The 17,597-nt window shown below is 35.3% G+C and overlaps 2 protein-coding genes across 4 annotated transcripts; both read right to left on the bottom strand.

The window, feature by feature from the left end:
- Positions 1–387: 387 nt before the first annotated feature.
- LOC121254947 (RNA polymerase II C-terminal domain phosphatase-like 3) lies at positions 388–7,614 on the bottom strand. Of its 2 annotated transcripts, none has more exons than XM_041155187.1 (12): positions 6,542–7,614; positions 6,281–6,413; positions 6,090–6,145; positions 5,935–5,995; positions 4,394–5,827; positions 3,210–3,827; positions 2,977–3,123; positions 2,610–2,878; positions 2,385–2,496; positions 2,045–2,302; positions 1,538–1,584; positions 388–1,376 (listed from the first exon to the last, which is right to left on the bottom strand). In XM_041155187.1, the coding sequence occupies exons 1-12, from the start codon at positions 7,219–7,221 to the stop codon at positions 1,283–1,285; spliced, it is 3,909 nt and encodes a 1,302-aa protein (XP_041011121.1). In that variant the 5' UTR covers positions 7,222–7,614; the 3' UTR covers positions 388–1,282. The 2 variants fall into 2 exon arrangements, with proteins under 2 accessions (XP_041011121.1, XP_041011122.1); XM_041155188.1 differs by having other exon boundaries at positions 3,210–3,818; positions 6,542–7,612.
- A 5,790-nt stretch (positions 7,615–13,404) lies between these two features.
- LOC121256454 (acyl carrier protein 1, chloroplastic-like) lies at positions 13,405–16,222 on the bottom strand. 2 transcript variants are annotated; one of them, XM_041157260.1, is made up of 4 exons: positions 15,900–16,222; positions 14,286–14,387; positions 13,938–14,060; positions 13,405–13,849 (listed from the first exon to the last, which is right to left on the bottom strand). In XM_041157260.1, exons 1-4 carry the CDS (start codon positions 15,969–15,971, stop codon positions 13,718–13,720), a joined length of 429 nt encoding a protein of 142 aa, XP_041013194.1. In that variant the 5' UTR covers positions 15,972–16,222; the 3' UTR covers positions 13,405–13,717. The 2 variants fall into 2 exon arrangements, with proteins under 2 accessions (XP_041013194.1, XP_041013193.1); XM_041157259.1 differs by having other exon boundaries at positions 13,938–14,063; positions 15,900–16,220.
- Positions 16,223–17,597: the final 1,375 nt, after the last annotated feature.

A 17,597-nucleotide genomic window follows, 5' to 3' on the forward strand; every position in this document is an offset into this window, starting at 1 on the left:
TGTATTTATTTTTTAGTATTTTTTTTTTAGAAAGATACTAACACAAATGGTTTTAAAAAAATAATTAAAACATTATGAATACACCATTAGAATTTAGATACCCTTCTATCGGTGGATGTACCACTGTCCATTCAAGAAAGGTTCAAGGGGAGAATCGAATGAATTATGGAGAGGTCCTTTGCCATAAATCCACAGTGGCGGCTCATCATTCCAATAGCTATGAAACTAATTCGGTCTTCATTGTCGTTTACGGAAACTAATTCATCGTCGTTAACGCAATTAATCTATCTATAACTCTATTCTCTTCTTTTCGAGATATAGTTAGTTTCTGCTATCTTTTGACAATAAAGAATCTATTTTTTGGTGCTTCTGAAATATGCTTGCAGATTCCCAAAACTCCGCATTTTATTGTCTTTGGTGGAAGGCCTTGAACCATTAAAATATACATAATTAAAATAAAATAACGAAAAAAGGCCTGTATACGAAAGAAACTAAGAAAAAACAGCTAGATATACGTTTCAATTTGTTCCCTGAAGCCAAGTTGTTTCCGTTGGATGCCTAAACTTACCTTTCGAGTCGTGTAGTAAGGAAACAGGGGAACCGCCCAAGTCCATTAGATTTATCAGAGAATCCATGAACCAGGTATTGCAAATATCAAACTAATCTCTCCTCACTCTACACCAGTACGAGCCAACGAAAATGTCTGTACAAATGTAGGTTAAGAGTAAAATCCCATTTGTCCTCTCCCTCCCATTCAGGTCTCTCCCTCTCTCAATGTCTTCGTGTTTCAATATATATTATGAATTGCACACAATTAAGTATTTCAAAGAAGCTCCAGTTGGGTCAGTATCTCTTTCATACCGTTTTTAACCTTTTTATCTTTCGTATTACTTTTTTGAATCTCCCAACCTCAACAATAATCAGCTGTGTTCCCCAGAGGCCGATGCATTGATTCACAGCATTTGTCAAGGCCTCAAGCAATCTCGATCCAAAATCTTGCCGCAGTGGGGATTTTAGTCGCAGCTAAACCACATCCATCTTGGTCAACGACCACATAGATACTCTCTTCCCCTAAATTTAGTAACCCACCCAACCCAATAAAGAAAAAGTTCGAGACTAGCAAATTTGGCAAGGGAAAATGCAGCCGCCAGCTGTAAGGGATGGATAGCATGAACTGAAAACTATGCCAACATTCTCATGGCTAGCCTGATCCTACCTAGCATTTGCTCACTATCCATCTCCAGGTATCCCAACTTTTGATTTTATGTTTGTTAGGTTTTAGTTAACCAACGGGGGATATGGAGGATATTGTTTGTGGTTTAATGGCAAAATCTCGTTCATTTGCCCTCCGGTAAAGCAATGCTGATGCTTCCACCCTGTTTTTACAGCAAAAGGCAATAGAGGGGAAACAAGCGTAGAAACAGGGGAAGGGAGAAAAACCACGTCAGTTCCTAAAACAGAGGACTACTTGAAAATAATAATAATAATAAATGAGAAAGAAACATAAATTTCCCTGACTCGGATAAAGTAATCTTACCAGCCTGGATATACAACAAATCTTCCTGTAGAAAGAGCCCAATTCACCTGTTCATAACAATAGATAAGCAAGTTTTACTTTAAATGCACACCTAATCTTTTTTTTTTTTTTCACAACTATATGAACAAGTGTGTAAAATATTTAAAATTGGGTACCGTTATTTTAGTAAAAAAAAGTTTGTAAGATAATTGGGCATCATGCATATGCCCAAGATTTTTATTTTTTTATTGGCACCAGGTGTTAAGGAACAGCGTCTCAACTAATCCAAGAGTGCACAGGCCCTCGTCAAGAAGTTTCCCGCAAGTGCACTTCGGGTAATTCAAGAGAAAAATCCTCCAATCGGATAGCCCTTAGAAATTGTTTGCACCTAAGAGAATTTAAATATTAGACCTAGAGGGAGCATACCATCAAGACCAAGGCCTATACCACTCAAGCCAACCTCTAGGGGTTACCAAGATTTTTTATTTTTTTATTTTTTATGTTCAAACAACTTAAGTGATGCAATACCTTATCAGTTCCAAGAGAATTGGCAACTACATGTGTAACCTGTTCGTCTATTTGATTGGTGCATACAGCACCAAACTGTTCAGCTGTCTGCCACAATGGGTGTAGGTGAGGATTGGCTTCGCCAACTGGAAAAACCCTGCTAAATACAATACGACAGCCAGCCAAAATCTTCCGCTGTTCTGCAGCTAGTATATTTCTTACATCAACTTCATCTAAGGAATGGTGGGAGAAAAAGTTTTGATGTATTCTCTCAATAACCTATTTGAACATAAGACAAATGGTCAGCGGAGTGTAATTAATCATTTGCAGATTCTCTACGCAAGTTAAAAAATAGCCTTACCCCCAAAGAGGATGCCAAAGTTCCCTCTTCTGGTCTCTCATCATGGTCAATCTCAAGCAGAGAAGGACCTAGAAGCCCAAATTGGCGTCTACTACAGGGAAAGTACGTATACCTGTAATAAATCCATGCATTATTAGCATTTGGATAAGAGAATGAGGCTGCCTAAGCAAAGTATAAAATCACTTACAGAAATCACACATTCTTTATTGAATACAGGTAACTAACCTTTCTACAACTATCAAGTTCAGTTTGTTATGCGGCCAAACCCTCACAGAATCATCTATAATTACAACAGCTGATTCCATACCCAGAACCCCTTCCAGATCCTTACTCTTTGGAACCCTCTCGTCACCATCAATAAGATCCCCATCATCCCCCCTAGAGATAACTCGTCCAGCAAACAGAACCCCTTTTGGATCAAGCACTTTTGCCATCTCTGTAGCATACAGCTTGTTCCCCATGGTGTATAGATGCAGCTCAAAAAGCTTGCTAGCCTAAACCACAAACATATATCGCATTGAGTGCTTCGCATTGAGCCCATTGGTTATTTAGGCAACAAAAAAGATAAAAGAGATTAATCGATCAAATTTACCTTCTCCAAAAAAGTCCAAATACCAGGTCGTAGTTTGGTCCACATTCCCATGTGCGGAAAGCGGAAGAGGTGCCTCTGCGGTTTTTCACGATCTTGTTCCTCTTTTTTTCTCAATATCTCATCATGAACAGGATCTACTTCCACAAACTGAAAAAGATGAGTCAAATTAAAAAGATATTACAAAACAAGCATTCTCCATGGACCAGCAATAGATAATGAAAAAAAGTTGTAACCTTTGCTGAATTGAGAAGCGTGTGATCCAGATCTAAGACAAGGCAGAGCTTGTGTGCAGCAAACATTTTCTTCTGTTCTTCTATCCTCCTTGCCCTCTCTCTCTGGATGGCAGCTTTTTGCTGGTCATCATATCCTTCGAATAAATGCTCAACATCCCCCCACATGTTTTCTGATCGAGAAGCAATTGCTACACCTACTTCAAGTGCTGTACTTGTCGAAGACTGCTGTTCCTCAGAATTTGAAGCTACAACTTTCACATCCACTTTGTCCGACTTAACTTGTACTGTTTCAGAAGACATATTCTGAGAAATTATTGGAGTTGTTGATGCTTGAGAAACAGAAATAATATCAGCAATATTTTTCAGATTCTTTGTGAACTGCCGAGCAATGTCAGGTGGTGCAACCGATTGTGAATGCACCGACTTTGCATCTGCCTCACCCTCTTGCTTTTGGGCATTCAGATTGTCCTTACTTCCCTGGGTGCTTGATGTAGGAGGCACAATAATTTTGATGTGCTCATGTCCCGAGCTTGGATGCTTGTGAAGTGAATTGCCATGGAGGATACGGCGAGGGTCACGGGGTTTCATGCGAATTTTACCTGTGTCTTCCTGCAGGCACTGTCATTGTTAAGCATGCATCAAGCTATACTCAAAAGAAGCAAGCATAGTAATAATTGATTTGTCATTTAAAATGTTTAGCAACTTTATGGTCTAATTTTACTTAATTGTTTGTGAGGTGATGATTCAATAAAAAACTGTCTTAGTTTTCTAGATAAGTGTCAAAAGCATCTGTTATGTAAATTTATCACTCTTTTTTATTAAGTCGACTGCTTTTATATATCACATAACCAACTGAAACGTGTAGAGAAATCAATTTTAAGATCAAGCAAACTAACAAAAAATTATTTCAAACAAGCTAATAAAAGTAAAATTAAAATCCCTCCTAGAGGTTACCAATCACATTTCCATTTATATGCAACTTATTGCACCTATCAATAAAGATTTCTTAGTTATCAAAAAAAGAATGGGCAAAAAGAAATGAGGAATATAGAAGCCGGATTCAAACAAGAGATAAGCTCTTAAACCAGCACAAAGAACAAACCCAGACTTAAAAAGCACATGCTTAATGCTTAAATCATTTCTGTACTCTGAAAGAGTAGGAAATAGATAAATCAACTGCTCACCATGGGATCTACCAGTGAAGGGACCTGTAGTGTTCCTGTTGGTTTCTGCAAAAGCCCTGAGGCCTTTGATGGAGCAACATTCCCCAAGGGAGCTGCTCCCAGTATTGAGGTTGAGCATGCAGGTAGTGTCGTAATTTTTGCAGGATCAGCAGAGTTTTGCAAGGCATCTACTGCTAATCTCTGTTGTCCCCCCATCTTAAGTATATTTAGCAGCATAGTTGGATTCACAGCAATATCTTTCAATAAAGCAGGCAAAGAAGCTGTGGTGCTGGTACCTGTCACCGACACGTTGTCATTTCTACTAATTGTTTCATTGGCATTGGCACAACTAGAGCTTGAACAACTTACAACCTCAGCCATTTTTCTGGGATCAACTTCTGCTTTCTCCATGAACTGGTTTCTGTTCATTAACTGAGGTCCAACTGTACCGGTGTTGTCCAACCAGCCACCACTACAAGACACATTTTCCACATCCTTAACAACTCCAGAATTTTCCAATCCAATCCTTTGCCTTTTCAATGCATGACCTTCCAATGTAGGCTCCTCAACAGTTTTTTGCTTTCTTGAGCTAATTGTTCCAACAGGTTCCACTTTGGGTGTGTTGTGCACCAAAGATAAGGGGCGTTGGTTGAGATCTAAAGCACTGACATCAGAATTGGCTAACCGAAGCCTTGGGTCTCTGCTCTTTGCCAAAGCTTTTGATATGATATTAGAGCCAGAGGATGCAGTTGTAGCGTTCTTAGTAGTGATCAGTCCTTGCATGCTGGAACTGTTCATGGAGGGAGTAACAGGTTGTCCCAGAATGGGTGGATTAACATTTCTTAAATTACCACTACTGGAAGAACTGGAAACCTCCCCACCAATGTCACCATTCCCATCATCACATTCTTCTGAAGGGGTTGGGCTGGGAAGTCTATCACTTGTAAAGAAGGAATTTCGCCCAAATTTTTGTTGATAATTAGAAAAAGCTTTGAGAGCATCAGTTTCATAAATACGCAATTTAGGATCTTCAGTGTCATGCGCCACCTTAGCTGTGGGTAACAATGGGTTAGCCATACCTTCTCCAACAGTCATTACTTTGTGCACAGGGAAGCGCGATGGTGCTTCTCGTGTGGGCGATGGGAGACTGTCTGCATCGTGATCCTTGTGAAGGTCTAACAACGGGAGCAAAGCTCCTCTACTCTTAAAGCTAGAAATACCTGGTCTCAAAACTTCAGATAGAATATTTGGGTTACTATGAACCAAGGATCCAGCAGCCACAGAATCTGAAGATAACTTATTAGAAGAAGTCAATTCAAGAGCATCACTTTTGGCTGAAGCATTAGAATCCTTATTATTAGTCTCATCAATTGCTGTCATTTCATAGTGTTTAACACTATCTGTAGAGCTCAACAATGGATCCACAGAATCCACGGAGGGCTTCATGACCTCTATCTGTGAACAAGACACAAAATTTTAGTTTCAACAACATCAACATCTTCCTACACTAAAAACAAGCAAGGGCAGAAAATTTCAAAAAACCAGGTTAGATATAACCGCACCTCTTTCATCTGCTCAGAGGAAAATAAAGGGGGATTAAAGTTCTTGACATAAGAAATTAACCTGGTCACCAAAATGCAACAAATGAGATGACTAAATAATTGATGGCATCGAATTTCAAATAACTTAAAGAATAAGCATAGAAAATGATTAAAACCTCAACAAATTGTCCTTATTCTGTTCCTTTTGATCATTGTTCATGGAGCAGAAAACCTGAAATTAAACAATTATTGAAACTCTACAATGTTTAAAACCAGCACCTTTGAACTCATCAAGAGTACTTAAAAAAAAAATTATACTCGGTGATGATAACAATGTAGCAAATTCAAAAACGCTGGGGTGCCTTACAGAATTGACTGCTTGAATCGCAGTGAACGACAATTGAACAAGAGCATCCTTGAGGGGAACATGATTTTCAGAAAACACTTTCTTCAAGCTCTCCAAAGTTTTGTGCATTCGGGAGCAAACTTCTCCAAATGATCTAGAACAAATAAATCAACCATAAATGTCAAACCCAAAAGTAAATCAATTGTCAAAACAACCCAACTGTAAGTGTTAGAAATAAGGCAAGTCACCCAACACACTCAAAACGCAATACCATCAACTTACTTCTCTGCTTCTATCACAGTCACACTCTCCAGAGCTTCCAAAATCGAAGTCATTCGCTTGTCCGAAACAATCTCTGAATTCTCAACATTTACAATCTCATTACACAAAACCGCTTCGTCTTTAACTACGTCAGTCTCGGCCCCCTTATCTACCGGCTCCGAATCCAAATCAATCTCGCCCTCCTCCAATTCCCCTTCCTCCTTATCCACATCCACAACCTTCACATCCACGTCGTCCCCATTGTCATCGTCAATCAGCATTTCATCAATTCCCTTTGAGTTGGAATTTGGAAGAGCAGAGGATTGCTTCGATTTCTCGTCGGGGTCAACCTCCGCCTCCATCACGAAAATCTCATTCAGAGGTTTATTCTGCACGGCCTGTGCCCACGCTAGATTATACAAGCTCGAAGCATAGCCGCGAGAAACCTGGTACTGATACAGATCCTGCACCGTCCAAACCCTAGTCCCGGCTTTTGGTTTCGACGAGACAGTATTTGTTGCAGTAATACTCTCCTGCTTTTTGAAATCTTCCTCTGTGATCTCCTCCACCGAAGCTGTATCAGAAATCTCACCTTCTTCCACATCTTCGACCTTAGTCTCATCCTTCCCCATCTCACCTAGGGTTTCTTCAATCCCCTCAGAATTATTCCACTTAAAACAATTCGATCCAGCAACGACCATATATTAAAATCTTATTCAAGATTCTCCAAAAACCATCGAATTCAAATCCTATACTTCAGGGATCGGATCTTCACCGGATCTTACAAGTTGCACAAAATTACGTTAGGGTTTTTTTTGTTCAATATCTCAAAGATCTAATTTAAACAATAAAATTATACTCGAGTTTAAAAGAAAGATTCAAAATTGGTGAGAGATCTTGATGTAAGATGTGATCTGATAAGCTTGAGACGGTGAATCTGAAGACTTTCCTGTGGCTCGAAAAAATAGAAGGCGAAGGTTCTGTATTAACATGCATTAAACGAAAGAGGGATGTAGAGGGGAAGATGAGTGCGAAAAGGGGTAGGATTACAAGGACGAAGAAAATCTAGGACATGACAGAGTTTGAATCTGGGTCGTACACGTCAGCGATCCGGAAAAAGCAGAATGTATTGGTGAGTGCTAGACCGTAAGCCTTCACACCCCTTTTGTCAAGTATTCAAAATTGAACAAACTCCACTTCTGAGTCTGACGTATGGAAACAAATAAACTCCACTTTTTTTCTTTTGTTTTTTTTCAAATTCTTCAAGCTTTTCCTAGACTGTTAAAAGAAAAGAAAGATGTTAAGGAGGCCGATAATTTGCACCGAATAATTGCTGATGTGAATAGTGAGATAGATTTGATGGTTTTAAATTAACTGAATAAAATATTATTTTTTAATATTATTATTATTTTTAAATTTAAAAAAATTTAATTATTTATTATATTTTATATAAAAATTTAAAAAAATTATAATGATAAGATGAGATGAAACCATATTTAAATCCCAACATGCCATGTTACCATCATGCATTCCTGTTGTTTCTTTTTTAATATATATATATATATATATATTTATATATAAACAGAAATATATCATCTGTGCATTTCTTTAGTGCAAACCTTCTATTCCTGTAGAGGGACTGAAAAAGAAAATGGTTAATCACAAAAAATAAAAGAATTTAAAAAATTATCGAATCAAAATCTTATCTAATTGAAAATTTCTATTTATATTTACAATTTTATACATATAACTATACATGTCGATGTGTGAGTTATTGAAATTGTGAAGATTTTAAATTTCAAAATTTGAATTAAAAAAGATAAAACAGATAAAACTAAGAAGGATACTCAATACTTATAATATTATACGTAAAATTATATGGTACTCTCTTTTAAATCTGTCATGGTCAATCTACTCTCACAAAATGATAACAAAACAAGTCTCATTCTTTTCCAATAATTCTGAAAATTTTTCAAATTTTTTACTAACCAAGCATTCCCCATAGCATTGTATTTCTGAATTTTATCCTGAAGTTTTATGATAAAAATTTGATGAATGTATAAAATGTAACGCTCTAATGAAAAATTCAAACTACATGGTATATACTCTAAAATGACTAGTTAATGATGCAATTAGAGTCTTATTAAAATTTTATAAAGAGTAATAATTTTTTCTTCCTAATTAATGTGAGATTTCATACACTATCTACTCTTATTCTTATTATATAGAGTATTATAATTTACTCTTCTTAAATTCTCAACGTTTCCATCGGGCCAATTCGTTGTGGAGACACGGCTCAAATTTCACATTTTTTGTAAAATAAATGATTGAAATTATTATTAGGCTTTTATTTTCATTGTTGAGGTTGATATTTATAGACTTGAACTGTATCTACGATATAATGATCGATGCCATGTAAGAAACGTGTATGCTTAAAGGAGAAAGTATCGAAAAGTTAGAACCTTGGAATATCATATTTAACATAATGATCAAGGATTAAATTAGATGTGGAAAGTTACGTGATGGATAAGTATTTTAGACTCTGCTTTAGGCAAAGTAAATTTTGAAAGATGAAAAGTTATAACCAAGATTTTTCACAAGCCATCTCGACAACCCAACCCTAGTTTCTAAAAACATATACGCACCGTTTTGTCAAAAGATTTCCTTTTTCCCTTCTTTTTTTCGTCTCTCCTCTCCCGCTACGTACGTTTCCCCGACCCCGTAATTTTCTCCCTCGTTTCCATCTTTCCCACGTCCTTGCAGTTGGGTTTTCTCTCCATTTTTCTCTCAACAGATCCCCTTACACTCCCTCTCCCTCTTTTACGAGTTTTCTTTTATGGTGCTGCGATTCGGTGGGTCTGTAGACTTTTTGGTTGTCGTTGAGCCTCCATCTCACGAAACAACCTCCCAGGACCTACGTGAACCCCTCTGTCCGTCTGCCATACAACGCCGGCCACCACCTCATCCCACGAAAAATCCACACAGCCGCGTCTTGGCGTTATTAGCTGTTGCACCACCACCACCACTCACACACCCAACCGTAAACCACCAGGTACGAAGCCCAGCTGTGCCCAACCACCCTAACCCTCCATCATTAACCTCTCTCCCTCAGCCCTTCTATCACCTAGGTCTAAGCCACTGCATTGTTGTCGCTGCCTTCCTCAGCTATAAAGGCATCGTAGGTCAGCTTCTAGTTTTGGAAACACATAGCCGCAAACCATTGCACCATCACCGCGCGCGCCTAAACCGAGAGCCTCTGTTGAAACAAAGCAAGTTTTTGTTCGGGTCTCAGTCCTCCACCATGCATTTGCTGCAGCAACCGTCAACGGAAGGCTTTCATGATTGTCGTGCGCTTCATGGAGACATGCGGACAAACCGAGACCACCGTGGGTATCCCTCCCCCGTTTAGCCTCTTCAAGCTGCCCAGCTCCACACAAACTGAAAGCCTCACCCTGTATGGCCGCTGCCTTGCACCATGGCGGCACCAGCAACTCCTCTCCACTCCCTCACCATGAAGCCCACGAAGTAAATTGTCCGAAAGTCCTTACGTGATCTCTCCTCCACGCTAGTTCTCTCTCGGTAAGCCTCTGCCACCCCCTCTGCCATACACAAACAGCTCCTTGTTTTCAAATAAAATGGAAGTGATTTCTTTGAGTCTCCTGTAAAGCTTATTACGCAAAGTAGAGTAAACTTTTGAGATGAAATCTCATTTATTTCCCTTTGAGTTATAAGCTAAATTATAATGTATTTTGAAATTGTATTTTTGTTTGGGTTTGGTTTTACGATGGGCATAAGTTTGATTGTAGAAAACTATTGCGTTATTTTAAGTGGGCTTCATCTCACTTTATATTTAACAGAAAATATTTAAAAATTTAAATTATATTAGTTGATATTAAATTTTTCGTTTACAATTGAATTTCAATTGTAAATAGTAAGTATTTAACTTTATTTTGGACGCTTCAAATCTGATCAGGTATGTTCTATTAAACAAAATTATGCTGTTTTCTTTCATAGATTTTATTATAATTATGTCAAATGAATATTAAACTTGAAATGTATTTTACATGGGCTTAATATTTTAAGTTGTTAACCCAAAAACTTTATTTTTCCTAGAGAAAACAATTAAGGAGTTAAATTATATTATCTAGTATTAAATTTTTATAGTTAGTTTTAGTAGTAAATAATTTAGAGTTTATTGTCTTGATAAGAGAAATTAAGTGGATATCGATAAATTTGAAAAGTGATGGTATTTTAAGGTTATAAGAATTTTAATTTTTGAGAAATTAAAATAAGTTACTTAAGTATTTCAATTTCAATTATGAGATACGTGTTCAATTAGAAATTTACTCAAGGTACATAACTATTTTATAGGTAATGATTGATATTCTTTTAGCATTGTGTGAGGAAATTCAGAAAAGTTGAAAAGTCTAAGTAAACAAGATTCTTATGCTAAACTTTGTATAAAAAGAAAATTGAACTGAGATTGATTTTTTGTAAAAAGAAATATATGCATGTTATGTTTTGAAAAAAAAAAATGTGAAAACAACCTCAATTGTGTGTTTTGCATTATTCATGAAATTTGTATAAAAGAGAAAATATTTTGACATGATTGGTGTGACATAGGCAATATTTTGATATACTGTTTCTGAAATGTGCAAAAGAGCAAATATAAAATCTGAAAATTTTGTACATATTATATGAAGATGCTCTGAATCCGTTTTGATTATGTGAAAATGATATGAATATGTTCAATACTCTGTTTAATATGATATGATATATGAAAACTTTTGACATGACTTTATTTTATATGGTTGGTATCAGCATCTCTGATATGAGTGCATCCACTTTGAAAATAAAGTATTTTTTTTCATGAACTTTCTTGTGCGCACACTCAAGGCTATGAAAATGAACAAAGGAAAGATTCACATTCTGATACTGTCTGGTTTGGCTATCGGGGATAACATAATCCTACCACGGGATTAAACATGGTCTATGATATGATATGGTGACATTATGTGATATGATATGATAAGATGATGATGTTTAATCATGTTATGACAAATAGTTTTTGAATATGAACATGTGAACTATCACTTTGATATTCTGATAATGCATTTTTGAGATATGCATATTGAAATTGAAATGTTTTGTTTCTGCATTCTAAATTTTCTGAAAATGCTCATGTTTACATTCTAGTATATGTTATCTACTTACTGAGTTGTTGATAATTTACCTCTTATCTCTACAATATTTTCATAGGTTTTGGATATTTCAGCTGTGAATCAAGAATAGGAAGCATGGGTAAGACTATGTGAGTATAATGGATTAAATGTAAAGATGGTACTTTAATTACTGGAGGATTATATTAAGTGGAATTGTTTTGTTCTGTTGACTTGGGTTATTGGGATGTTTTGAGACTTTGTTGTGTCTCAAAGTTTATTAGGTTATATGTTCTATAGAGAATTTTGGAGTATATATACTATGTGGTTGGATGATAATTTTAGGTGATAGGAGCGAACTCTCTGGATCTCTAGGATTAAGATGTTACATAAATAAATTAGAATTACCTAAAGAAATCAATTTGGAAAATCTATTGAACAAATACAAAATATAACATTAGTTTAAACTTTAAGCCATAATTGCCAAAAACAAAAAAGAAAAAAGAAAAAAGAATTTCACGATTTGGGTTAATCTTCGTTATTTAGATCAAACTTCTCAAACAAAAAAAACATGCAAAAAGAAATTTCACAATTTGGGTTACATTTCGTTAAAGCAGGAAATAGGAATACTTTTCACTGACGATCTTGATTTAGGGCAGGTTTGGGAGGTGGGATGAGAATTTTGTGTTTTGTTTGAGAGTTTAAAATATTGTGTTTTAATATTATTATTGTATTGGGATTTGAAAAAGGTGAATTGAGATTTGAAAAAGTTGAATTGTTTATTATATTTTGTATGGAGATTTGAAAAAGGTGTAATGATGAGATGAGATGAGATGAGAATTTTGTGTCTCATCCCATTCCCAAACCTGCCCTTAGTGCCAAATTATTATGGTGGTAGTTAAATTATGAAAAATTATATTTATAAGTTAACGTGAATAATAATTAATAAGAAATTTTAAAATTTAATTTTTATAAATTAAATCTTATCATTTAAGTGATACATACCAACTCAAAAATAAAACAACTCTATTAATATATAAGGATTTGAATTTTTCCATACTACTCTTATTATTTAATTTTAAAATAAAGACTATGCTTAGTTTGGATAGTAAGAATCTTCAATCTCATCTCATCCTATCTTACCTAAATATTCAAACAACAAAAACACAAACGGGTCGTTTGGATTGAGAAAGCATCTCAACTCTTCTTATATAATTTAATTATTACAACTTTTCTAAATTTTCACATAAAATACAATAAAAAATTCAACTTTTCCAAATCTCAAAATAAAAATTATATTAAAAAATAATATTTTAATAATATTTTATTCAATTTTTATCTCATCTCATCTTAACTCAATATCCAAACCTCCAATTTTCAATTTTAAATCTTTAATTTTTTCATCTAATCATTATAATTTTCTTAAACTTTCAAATAGAACACAAAATAATAATTCAATTTTTTTAAATTTCAAAACAAACAATATTATAATAATATTTTAACTTTATAATATTTTTATTCAATTTTTTTTCTCTTATTTTTCTAAACCCCTATAAAACATCTCAATTCAAACCATTTCACTATTATTAAACCATTTCACTATTATTCATAAATTATCTCACCAACGAAGGCGTTAGAATTTAAAGATTATAGGAGAACCTCGCAAGACCCACCAAGAAAAGAAAATACGAAGTTATGGTTTTCATCACCTAAATATAATAATACTAATAATAATAACTTTTCGTTACTTACAATTTCAAGAAGCCAAGCTCTGTTGGTGTCCAAAACTCCAAAGCATCATGAGACATTGAGACCAAATGGGTTTTTTGCAACTGATTCAGAATCTTAAAAAAAAAAAAAAAAAAAAAATCCTCGAAATTAACCTAGTCAGACTCAAAACATTACCAGTTCTAATTCGGAGACTGACGAGAGGGAACAACTCCTCAAAACATGGAATCACAAACAATTTAGAGGAAAGCAAACTAGCCCAAATTCCCTTAACAAAACTGTTACATTCCCCAACCAACTAGCTCTTTCTCTAAGCTTCGGGCTTCTTCTGCACAAGCTTCTCTATCAAATCAGCTGCTTCTTGGACCGTTGTTATATTCTGTGAGCTTTCCTCCTCGACATTGATTCCGAACTCTTCCTCCAAACTCATAACTATTTCCACCTGCATTAGCAGTGTTTTTAATCATCATAATCAAGTTGATAGAAATGAACACATCGAGTCAAAACTAAGCACTTAATTGAGGTTATACCGTATCAAGAGAATCAGCACCCAGGGCAGCAAACTTGGACTCAGGGGTGAGCTCAGTCTCGTCAGACAATGCCAATTGTTTCTTTACTATGTCGCAGACTTTCTGCACTGTCTCGGGCTTGGCCTGCCACACTCCAAAAATGGGGATTGTCAGGTACTCATGAATTCACTTATGGGATTTGGATCCTTTAAATTCCAAGCCAAAATTCTAAAAGCTTAAACTGAGAGACACACACAAATTGAGCTCTACAACATTTATGTCTATCAAAAATCGAATAAGAACTATAGGTAATCTGAATTCTCGCTTATCAACACCAAAACAAAGCAAGTAAAAGGAGAAGTGAAATACCGCACAACAAACATTGAAGCGGGAGGTCCTTAAAGTAGGGAAGACATTGTTTGCCCAGCCTACTCTAACCATCTTCAGAGTTGTTAAAGTCCCACCAGCCACCTGCACACGCAGAATTTTAGAAATTCAGTAAGTATTGGATTATGATTTTCTAGGGTAGAGTTCTTAAACTTCTAATCATTGTTTTAATAGGGTTTGGCTCATATCATGTTCAAAATTCACAGGATACATCCTTTTTTTTTTTAATATATAAGTGATTCACCGGATACATCTTATTGAAATATTGATGGAAAAAAACTTATTTTTTCACTTAAAGCAATCTTGTCTATTCATTTTTCAAACAGAATGTATCCAGTGAATTTTTAAAAGATTTAAGCCAAACCCGTTTCAATAAAACATGTTAATTTTTTTAAACCTGCATTTATTACTTTTCTTTATTTTCATTGGCAAAATCTGAATAGTATTTTAAGAACTCTGCCATGGAAACATGGATATTCAGTCCTAAACCCGAACAATATGGCAAATAGGAATGAACAGATTATAAATAAAAGAAATAGTATCCAAAAATTTAAGCTACAGCGCCTTGCAAAAAATAGTCAAACGAGCAAACCTACATACTACACTACCATCCTATGGTACACTTCTATCACCTTTGGATATCTTTTATTTGTTTTAAAGAAAAACTCAAAGGTTGAGATGAAAGTAGAGTGAGAGTATGATATAAAGAATTTTTAGTAGATTATAATTTCTTGTTTCAATATTTTACCTATCAAAAAAATTGTTCATGTTAACCAACAAATCATTAAATAAACAAACTGATTCAAACCTGAATATAACCGGTCCAATTCGAATGGCTTGCTGAACAGTCTGTAAGGGAAAATAGCCTGCTTTAAGCATGGCGTGTATATTGGTTTAAATTAGAATTACAGAGAGCAAGTTACAGCTGTATGGCTCCTGTACAAGGAAATAAAAGATCCTATGACTAACGGATACATTTACAGAGAATGCTAAAATCATGGAGAAATCACGGTGTTGGCAACATGTCTCTCTTCACAGTCAGCCAAATGTAACTGCTTTCGATGTGGTCGCGACTTGTAGAAATTAAAATTAAAATTTATTGTTTTTTTTTTTCCGTAAAACGGTAAAGATGCAGTTACTATCTTCAAATAAGCATAATTATTTTTTACAAAGCGACTACTTTTCCAGGCTTAGTAAACAAGAAATCAATGCCTATTCAGGGGATATATATTCAATAGCTTCGTCACCTCACACTAAAGGCACTAAGTTCCTAAACCAATCTTAACTATTTCAACTCATCATTACAACTTTTTAAAATTTTAATATAATATATAATAAATAATTTAATTTTTTAAAATATCAAAATAATAATATTAAAAAATAATATTCTAATAATATTTTATCATATCAATTCTACTCGAAACAGTTCAACATGCAACCGGAGAGTTTTAGGTATTTAAGGGAACAAAAAAAGGCAACAATACCTACCAAAATCCAAACCAAGTCACCGCCTATATTAACAAGAAGCGAACCCGATCTAAGATTTTTACTCACAACGAGCTTTTTATAAAAATGAACGCCTGAAAAACTAGTTACCTTGCTATTCTGGAAGCATAACTTCAGGGATGCCCCAGAGGTAGCAGAAGAAGTAGCGGAAATGGTGGCCATTAGAGCTCTCCAGCCGACGAAACGTGAGGTTACAGGGACAAGAGGGCAGATAAATAGCGAGAGAGAGAGAAATGGAAGGGGGATTTATGAACAGGCTGGCAGTGGCAAGAGGTATTATTTATAGGAAATTGATAAAAAGGGCTTTTTGGTGTTTTAATTCGAACTCTTGGGAATGGGTTTTGATGGATATTGTTCGTAGTCAGCAAGCGTACACCATTGAGTGCACCACATCTAACAGGAGCTCTGGCCCCTTGCCCTGACTGGGTGCGTCCACTTGCTGGTTGCTTTAATACCAGTGGCCCGTGGGTAGGCCTTGAATTTGTCTTTACCCATTAGTATTCGAATTGGTAAAGAGAAATTTAAATTTTGGATAATATTACATATTTTGTGTTTTATATGTTTCATTCAAAATCTATTTTCATATTAGGTTTTGCTACACAACTTTCTATACTATACATCACACATATTTTAATTTTTTCTTTATTTTTATTCCTACTACACAACTTGTTTTACAATCTCTCGTGATTTTTTATCCTTACTGTACAATAGATATTGGAGACTATCTTCTGGTGGAGATATCGTTGTTGGAGGTCCTGTCGTGAAGTTGAAGAAACCTCCCAGGAGAAGTCTAGCCCAAAAGTCTATGAAGTCGTCTGATTCCCTCACTTTTATCTTCTGCCCCATCTTCTTACTTTACTTCCATTCACCCCTTATTTATATTACATCACCTCTCATTTATGTCTAATTCTCTCTTTTCCTCCTGACACATTTATCAGCCTTTTGTCCATTCCCTCTCTCTTCTTATTCTTTCCTCTTGATGAGTTTTCGAACCTTGGGTTGGGCCTAAAAAACACTATGGGCTTGGTAGATTTTTCATCCTTATGTAAATCTTCAGTCTTTCTTGGACAAATGAATGGAAGAAAAAAAGACAACAAAATCCATTTCCTTAGTTTTGCATCCATGTGAGAAAGAAAGTTCTAATTTTTTTTTTATTATGGGTTTCATCTAAGAAGGAGACGCATAAGAGAAGATGTCAGGAAGAAACAATGTGTTTTGATCTTTAACGAAACACAATGTTTTATCAAAGATGAAATAACCTATATTTGAAGAGATGAGAAAATGGTATGTTTTGATTCCTTTGTATGATATGCACCGTTTTATTAATCTGAGGTGGCAGTTAGCCGCCAGTTACACTAGCCTATTACACACAACATTTTTGTTCTACTATATACAATCGAGGATGCGTAATCGTCGGGTAACCAGCTGACATGGCAACTACCATGTCATCATCTTCAGGATTTAAAAAATAAAAAATAAAAAAATAAGAAGAAGAAGAAGAAAGAGGAAAGAAAACGCAGAAGATGAATTAAACTATAGAAAATGCAGAAGAGGAGATATGAGAAGAGACAAACCAAATTCGAAATCATTTGACCATCATTTCAACTGGAACTGGAACATTTTGGCTGGAGCATTTCGTTTGGACTATTTCGACTAGAAAATTCGAGGTAAAACACGAGATACCATCTATAAACCATAAGATATTTATGATCGGTAACAAATATGGCATCTCTAAAATATTTTTTGATCGGTAACAAAACAACATCTTAGAAATATTATAACTAGTTT

Source organism: Juglans microcarpa x Juglans regia, chromosome 3D (assembly GCF_004785595.1).
Source record: "Juglans microcarpa x Juglans regia isolate MS1-56 chromosome 3D, Jm3101_v1.0, whole genome shotgun sequence".
NCBI lineage: Eukaryota > Viridiplantae > Streptophyta > Magnoliopsida > Fagales > Juglandaceae > Juglans > Juglans microcarpa x Juglans regia.